The sequence below is a fragment of the Strigops habroptila genome, chromosome 9 (genome assembly GCF_004027225.2).
Source record: "Strigops habroptila isolate Jane chromosome 9, bStrHab1.2.pri, whole genome shotgun sequence".
In the NCBI taxonomy this organism is placed as follows: domain Eukaryota; kingdom Metazoa; phylum Chordata; class Aves; order Psittaciformes; family Psittacidae; genus Strigops; species Strigops habroptila.
Window position 1 is genome coordinate 18,050,987 of NC_044285.2, and position 8,696 is coordinate 18,059,682.

The window sequence follows — 8,696 nt, forward strand, 5'->3', positions numbered from 1 at the left end:
TTGCTTATACACCATATGCCTTCTCTGTACTAAATGCTTTCAGTGTTTTGCAAAAGACTTTTTTTTTTTTTCTCATATAGAAATCTCTGCACCGAATACCAAATGCAGTTTCAAGACCAGATTAGAGGGAAGGGGAAAAAAATCCCCAAACAAAACAGAAAACCAGCTAAATATAAGTGAGTAACTTTGTATTTTCATTTATCACCACATTACACGTGGTGATAGAGGGACTAAAGCAATGTTGAAAGCAAATGAGCCATTTTAAATGTGTCCAGCCTTTGCAACCCTTGCAGTAGTGAAGTATACAAAATGCACTCTTAGAGCAGTTTTCTGTCACCATATGTATTACGCTGCTGTAGTTGATGATAAACGAGGGGAAGGAAGCAGCAAGCCCAAGGTTTTCATATTAAATGACACCACCCAATTAACAATGCACTGTTTAAAAATAAAAATACAAAAATAGAGCTCAGTTGTCTGCAAACCTGCAGGAAAAACTTGCACTTCAAATTATTTATTGAAACAGAGATTCCAGCTCATTAGTCACTAGTAGCATGTAATCTTCTACAAAATCAATCGTAATTACATTGTATTAACAGGCATTTTTAAACTGGTAAGGCTTTCAGGAGCACAGATCCAAACCCACATGCTCAAGTGTTCAGTGTTGCTTTCTTCTAAATGAACAGCCTGTGAAGAAATCACACGAGTACAGGGATGAATAGTCCTTACATTGTTAGGCTGCCTTACAGAACTGCCCACCCAACCTTAGTAGAAAAACTCATGCGATAAATTTAAACTTCATGTACCATAAAAAGTGAAGATTTAGTACTTTGAGTCTTCTCTAACTCAACTAGAACAACACGGCTGTTGTATAATTCATCTTAAAATAAGGCCAAGGTGTACTATTTCTTTTCTTCCAGATGCCTTTTAAATTTCAGTCTGCTGTTCCATCCCTGAGTGATAGAAACCTCAACTCTAAGCAATCTGCAACATAAGTGTTCCAATATAATTTTCAAAATCAAAGCTAAAATGTTTGCAAGCTCTAGATACATAAATGCATTTATGTAAGTGGAATATTTAGGCTGCTAAACATTGCCTCTTACCTTCTGTTAATCTGGCTTTACCCCCAGTAGGCTGACACAGGACAGTTGAGCACCCTACACACAGAACTACTGTCTGAGCATGGCTGAATACAGTGGTGATCTTGTAGCATCCTGGAAAACAGCATGATTAAACTTCCCATTGAGTATTTCTAGTATGATTTTTTCTATGTGTAACTGAACCAGATATTCTAAATACACGTGCCCAAAAAGGCATCTCTATTTCATTCCATGTGAAACCAAGTAAAACAAAGCAAAACATGTTTACTGTGATCTGAACTACTTGCTTTTACTAATATGCATATGAAAGCAAGCTAGTTAACTGAACCCAGTATGAAAATCAACACAGCCTGATAGCTGCAAGCCCTAATTTGCCTGTGATATGTCTCCTGCAAAAGAGTCAAGGAGTACTAGATTAGCCTTCTCTGCTGACTAGAACCACCCATCTACCTAGGGAAATATTTAACTTGTAATAGTGGAACATTGCTGGTGACAAAGTCTGGCAGCTGTGAATATAAACACTCCTGTTCAAATCTGTGTTTGCTTTCTGTTTAATAATTGGTACACATAAGGTGTGTGCTTGATTGCATTCTACAAAGCTAACATCATACCTGAGTAAGACTTGCACAGAATAACTTCACTACTTCCAGATGCAAGAAGAGGCATCAGCAACACTTTGTCTACAACTTCTAAATTATATGACTTAAAAAAGAATGAAAATGCTGTCACACATGGCTTAGACAAAGAGATGTCACTGCTTTCATGCTTTTCCCTGAGAAGTGTTTTTAATTACCCACAAGGAATTTTTAGAGACATTGTAAAGGATTTGTAATTTGTAAAGGATTTTCTCTAGATGTGATATACAGAATAGACAAATAGATAAAGGTGAGCACAGATTCCGTTTTCAGCATGTGTGGAACAGAAAAATAACATAGAATGTATGTTGTGAGGAGGGGCCTCAGCTCTCAGTGCCTCTTGCTTAGAACTCCCATCAGTAATGAAGCTCTCCTGCTTTGCTCTGTATGTCCCTCAAACTCAGTAACCAATTAATCCAACAATAATGAAGATAACCAATGACCTATGGGCCTATGTTGACATTAACTGTATGGTAGTATATGAGTGCATGTACACTGGTTTGAAGAAGGTTGAAAAAAACCAAAATCAGCGGCTTAGCCTTCAACGATGGGTTTTTTAAAAGTAACCACACTGCGCTTTCAAACGTTTTAATGAATTCACCTCACTTCTAGATGGAAAACAATGTCTCAGAGCTTCTTAGAAATCTAAGCTACTAAGAAAGAATAAGATAATAAGAAAACCTGAATACAGCAACAATTCCCTTCTAGTCAGGATGATCACTCCTGTAAGTAAGTCTATGCATTTTCTTACTGCTATAGTCGTCTTATCCTGCAGCAGTTACTAGGAAATAAGCACACTTGACAGTTTCTGTGCCTAGACATGGATGTAGCTGTGCTGATAGGAGCAGCTGTTTGCTCTTAGAGCATCCTCCAGTAATTGTGCTAGAAAACCCCAGGTTTTAGTTTATAAAAGAGAAGTTGGTTATATAGATGTTTCTGAGCCAAAGTGGTGATGAAAAGCAGAGGCCAGCACCTGTATGTGTGAGCTAGATGTCAGCTTGCTTCTTGACAGCAGCATGCGAAAAAGGCAGTTGTAGATGTTTTATTTCTTATACATGTCTCATTTCTTATACATGTGAATCTGGGGGAAAGGGGGGGATGTTCCTACTTGGTAGGAAAAATGCCAGTCCTCCAGAAAGGAAAATAAAGACCCTATTGTTTAAATTCACTTTTGAAAAAGGTTGAAAACACTTACTGTTAAACAAACAGAGCAATATATAGACTTATTTTTCACTACAGAACAGATAAACCACATTTAGATGGGGGGGGCGGAAATCAGACCTTTAGTGGAGATGAACCATGTACAGGATTAGTTTCGATCCTTTCTGTAAGATATAATGTAGATATTTACCTGGGCATTTTACATCCATGAAGTAGGAGTTGGGGCTCTGCACAAGCCGTTTCTTCTTGTGCTTTCTCCTCTCATCCTCCGCGGAGGGGTGCACCAGGTCCTTGGCCAGCTGGGGAGGGCAGAGCACAAACGTGTTGGGCTCCTCGCACAGGTTGGACGCCGCGAAGCCGCCTCCCGCCTGTGCCCGAGCACGACCGCAGCGCTGGGACCAACCTCCCTGGCCCGAGCGACCGGGAGCTCCGCTCCCCCCCGGCCCGGGAGGCCTTGGTGGGCGGTACCGCGGTGGCTCCGGCACTCGGTACCGGGGCTGGCGGAGGGGCGAGGGCAGGGGTCAGCGGGAGCGGGCTCCCCTCGGCCGCGGCCGGTGCTCGGAACAACTTACGGGCATCTCGTTCTGCCGCGGCGGCTTCTGCGGCGCCGGACCCGAACCCGGAGCTTGGCTGCTCCTGCCGCTGCTGCCGCTGCTTCCGGCGGGCGGGGCCGCTCCGGGCGCCCGCGGGAGGAGGAGCGGGAGGAGGAGGGATGGCGGGGGGCGGCGGGGCGCGGGGGTCCGCCGTCTCCTGGCCGGGAGGTAGTCTGCAGCGCTGTCCCACTGCCACCGCGGCACTGCCCTGCGCGCCGCTCCAGCCCCTTTGCTTGGTCAGGAAATCAGTGCAGCGTATGTGCGCGGTGACCCGCTTCCTGCACAGCACCGCTGTGCGAGCGCCCACTGCTTCCGCACCGACAACATGGCACAAAATTGCAGGAAAAAGCAGCGGGAGACCTTTTGGGATGGCCATGGCAGTGTTTGTGGTGGGGCAGGGCCGCAGTGCTCGCTCTTCCTGCCAGTCAGAAACTGATCAAGCACAGAGAACGACAGAGTCGTAACGTGCTTGCAGTTCTCATTTCAAAAAGTCTGCTCATTTTCCCCTCTAACAGAGGTATTATTAGGAGGTATTATTCCCCAAAGGGCGCTCAGGCATTGGAACAGGCTGCCCAGGGCAGTGCTGGAGTCACTGGAAGTGTTCATAAACCGTGTAGACGAGGCTCTCAGTGCCATGGGTTAGTGGTGGCCTTGGCAGTGCTGGGGTAAAGGTTGGACTTTATGATCTTAAAGGTCTTTTCCAACCTGGTTGATTCTATGATGTAGAAGTCCCATGTAGTTTTATATTAGATGCTGACTAAATCGTCACTCGTGGTATTTCACATTAAATGACATGTTGGGTGAAGCTGTGCTCATGTGTAGGGTTGGGTTTTTTTCAGTTTCCCACCCAATCAAAAAGAAAAATGGAGAAGAAGTTCTTTAGTTCCCATTTATGTGCTCAGGTCAACTTGGAGAACTTCAGAGAAATCAAAATATTGTAGGTAGTGGGAACGAAAAAAACCCCATCATTTTCATCAATCTTTTTAGTAAGAGGCTGAGTGGGGTTTTTTCCATAAGTCAATAAAAATAATCACAAATATAATCTGTAAAGACTCTTGGATTTAACTACTTAAACCCGGAATAGTTAAAGGTGTAATTCGCTGCAAGCCCGGTAAGTGGCACCAATAGACCTGACGGAAATTGGGAGGTAGGTACAAGGATCAGTGTGCTGAGCTCTTCTCTCCTTCTCCTTTTTCTCCTCCTCCTTTCTCTCCTTCCTGGAGAGAGAACTGATGCATTTAGCAAGAAGTATTTTTAAAGTTTGCCGTGAGCACAAGTGGAGGTGAAACTTTATAGAAGCATATATTTCTGACAATATTCCCAAAGCTGGGATGGCCTCTCCAGTGCTGACACTGTACACGATTTTCACAATACTTTCTTCCTATCCCAAAACCCTACATTGTTCTGCAAAAGCAAACCCATGTGTTGTAATGCTCCAAGCCATGACATTGGTTTTCCTCTTCTCGCTGTCACAACTGTTGTTTTGTAACGCTGTAATGCTATGTTAGCATATTTTTCCTTATGTGCTGGAGTGGTGATGACACACAGATAGCGGTATTTTGGAAGTATTTCTTGTTATATTGTGGGGAATTTAGTATGAAAGGCTCTGACTCATATTTTCCTCTGCATGCTGTCCTGTGAAGCTAGGAACATGAACCAGCTATCAGCGCAGCCAGTTCTTGAGTCTTAGCTGTTCCCACTACCTTTCAGTCTTCTTCAAATGTATGTCATTTATCTGCAAGCAGAAGGAAAGGGGAATAATCTATTTAAGCCTGTTAATTCAGAATCTGAAGGAGAAATACATTTTTTCTTTAAGAAAATAACCTTTACAATGTATGAAGCACCACCAACAAAAAAAGACAACTTCTGAAGTGCCGCCCTCCTTCCCCTCTTCCTCCCAGCTTTCCCTTCTTAACATGCCTTTCCTGCAAGGAGCCTCTGGTGCTCGAGGAAGACTTTGGAGTCACAGTTTACATTAAAAATTGGTTTCTGTGGAAGGAGGGGCACACAGGATGATCTGAAAACAGGATGTGTTTTGGACACATTCCTCTGGTTCTCTATTTTGGTTTTACTGGAGATTCATTTCCTTTTCATAACTGCTCGTAGTTCAGTGACCTGCTGGATGAGTCAGTTCTAATGCACTACCTTCAATGTTACCACTGAAGCTTTTTTGAAGTATACTCTTTAGAAAACAGAAACACAGCAAGTTTAAGTTGCAAGTTAAGGAGGAGAGAAATGCTGCCTGTACCACAGAGTACTATCATTAAGAGCATTTAGATTTTCATGCACTAGCCAGCTCTAAGCTGCTCTCAAAATAAGAAGGTTCACTTCAATTGGTATGTTTGATCTGCAACACAGTCTGCCTGTGGTTTTGCCCATACTGCAGAATTAAGTATTACAATTTTAATGGCTTATAAATTAATGGTGTAAACCATGGCATGTAGTCATTTGGTTTAAATATGCTTATGCTGAGATAGTTTAGATAAGTGCTGGAACTTGAAGACGGTCCACTTTTAGCACTACTATAACAGCAAACCTTGAAGTTGAGGGAACTTACAGATAAAAGTCTTACAGTGCCTTTCCTTTCTGAACTGAACATATTTTAAGTAATTTTTCTTCCCCTGATAATGACTTGATTCAACCTCTTCTATATAAAGTTCTACAGCATATACATCTGGAGAATTAATACATTTAGATCACTAGAGTAAAGGAGAGTACTATTCTTTGTAAAGACCAAAAGAATTGAACCTATGCACTCATCTTCTCTAAACTAGGACTTAAAAGCAGGACATATTGACATACCAAATGCAGTAAGACAAAATGTAGAATGAGCATAGAAGTATCCACCTGCAGTGAAATACATATTTACTGCAACTGGGGAATAAGTTAACATTATTTTTAAAGGGGTGTCACATGATGGTCATCAAACAGTAATAAATTGCAGAGGCATCTGCCAAAATGAGAGTTTACAGATATACATCAAAAATATTATCATATTAGCTAGCAGAGTCCAAAAGCTAAAGAGCAAAGCTTGTGTTAATGATTTCCATTGAGGTGGCATTTGGGACAAGCGTGCCTTATAAGATTATCTTTTGACCTGTGGATTCCAGCTAGCGTCAAAATAACAGGGTTCTGGTTCTACCAACGTGTTTTAAACTCTCCTGGTTTTTTGAAACCTTGTACTTAAACAATTAAGATGTAGATTTTCCTACAATTTTGTATGCATTGAACAGAAGAGCTTTGATCAAAGACATCTTTCCACACAGTTCTCTTTACTTCACCAGTCTCACCTTTGAACTGAGGGGAAAAGAGGTTTTTAAAAGCTTGAGGTAATGATGTCTGTCATTTGAGAGAGTAAAAATGAGAGTGGGAATGAAGTAGCAATGTAATATTCCCCCCCCCCCCCCCCTTAAAAATGTAGGTGTTGTGAAAACAGTCACAAGTTTTCATGAACAGGTATCACAGCACCTTGGTTATTGAGCCTTAACAGCTTTGACAGTACTCCTCAAAGTTCTACTAGGATATTGCAAGGGGTACATTGTACAATTACAGGTTTTCCACATTCTAAAAGATCAAAAAATGTAACTCTTAATTTTTATATCTTGTTTTTAAAGTTCATGGTTAAGCAAACATCTGTCCCTTGAATCTGGCAGACTGGCACTTCTCCAAACCCGACGCAGTATTGCAAAGCACTAGTGTAATTGCAGAGGGAAGTAATTTGCATTATTTTTCTATAAAACTACTCTTGTGTAACAGATGGTGATCGCAAACATATTGCTGCAGAGACATATGGAAGCCTGTTTGTTCCATAAATCTCAGGAGTGAATATTAACCCCAAAATTACTCTGTTCAGTGTTGAAATACGATTGTGTAGTAATCTTCAGTATGGCCATTACAATACATAGCAACTCATGTCTCTAAAAATACAGATACAGGGAAGTGTTTCAGAGATTAGTTTTTCATTTGCCATTTCCTATAATATGATGATTCACGCAAGTCTGAAAGAATCAACCAATTTGGTTCAACTGCTTCAGTGCCAGCTTGCCATTATCATGTATCAGATTAAATCTTGTAAGTACTGTAACAACCCGTCTTAACATCTGAACAGCCCCACTGCTAATCATACACTACAAAAATGAACCAAGCAGCCACATTTCCAAAGCCCTGACTGGTACAGGTCTCCAAGCATGTAAAAAAAGAACTGGCAATTCCCCCCAGCCTTGTTTTGCTGCCTTGATCCTGCTCTGTTAGATGATATCCTGGTCTCCCAGAGGTCTCAATCAAGCAAACAATGAAATTTGTACTTGAATCACAACACAGCCGCTGTAATGTAAAATGAGATCTTGATACAATTAACTGAAAGGTAGATTAGCATTCATGACAAAGCTGTTACTGAATTCACCTTCTGCAGAGATTTATACCAGCTCTGTCGTTGGATTCTTGATGGTTTGTTATCACAAGCATGTATTGGCCAGGAACACCACAAAACTGAGACCCTTATCAAGAAAGGTTTGGAATAATTAATAACTAGGAGCAGAATCACTTTTGCTTTTTCAAGGTTTATAATGGCTAAATGATTTTTTTTTTGAGTGGTTCCTTGGAATACTTTGCACAAATACAGCTGTAGCCAGGCATTAGAATAGTTTAGCCCTATTTCACCCCATCAAATTGTAGGTTAATGTCACAGAGTGATTTTTTTGTGTGTTTGGAATGTGGAGGCTGAGCATGTGTGACAGAGCTTTGAACCTGCTTGAATGAGTCCAGAGGAGGCCACGGAGATGCTCTGAGGGCTGGAGCAGCTCCGCTCTGGAGCCAGGCTGAGAGCTGGGCTGGGTTAGCCTGGAGAAGAGGCGGCTGCGGGGAGACCTTAGAGCAGCTCCAGTGCCTAAAGGGGCTACAGGAAACCTGGAGAGGGGCTTTGGACAAGGGCCTGGAGGGACAGGACAAGGGGAATGGCTTTAACCTGCCAGAGGGGAGATTGAGATGAGCTCTAAGGCGGAAGTTCTTCCATGTGAGGGTGCTGAGGCGCTGGCACAGGGTGCCCAGAGAAGCTGTGGCTGCCCCATCCCCGGCAGTGCTCAAGGCCAGGTTGGACACAGGGGCTTGGAGCAACCTGCTCTAGTGGAAGGGGTTGGAACTGGAGGAGCTTTAAGGTCCCTTCAACACAAACCAGTCTGTGATTCTGTGATTATTTACTGTGTCACTTGAGC

General features: G+C 42.4%; 1 protein-coding gene across 1 annotated transcript; it reads right to left on the reverse strand.

The window, feature by feature from the left end:
* Positions 1–29: 29 nt before the first annotated feature.
* RPS27L (ribosomal protein S27 like) lies at positions 30–3,832 on the reverse strand. Its single transcript, XM_030497013.1, has 4 exons — positions 3,466–3,832; positions 3,084–3,192; positions 1,101–1,211; positions 30–684 (listed from the first exon to the last, which is right to left on the reverse strand). Exons 1-4 carry the CDS (start codon positions 3,469–3,471, stop codon positions 656–658), a joined length of 255 nt encoding a protein of 84 aa, XP_030352873.1. The 5' UTR covers positions 3,472–3,832; the 3' UTR covers positions 30–655.
* Positions 3,833–8,696: the final 4,864 nt, after the last annotated feature.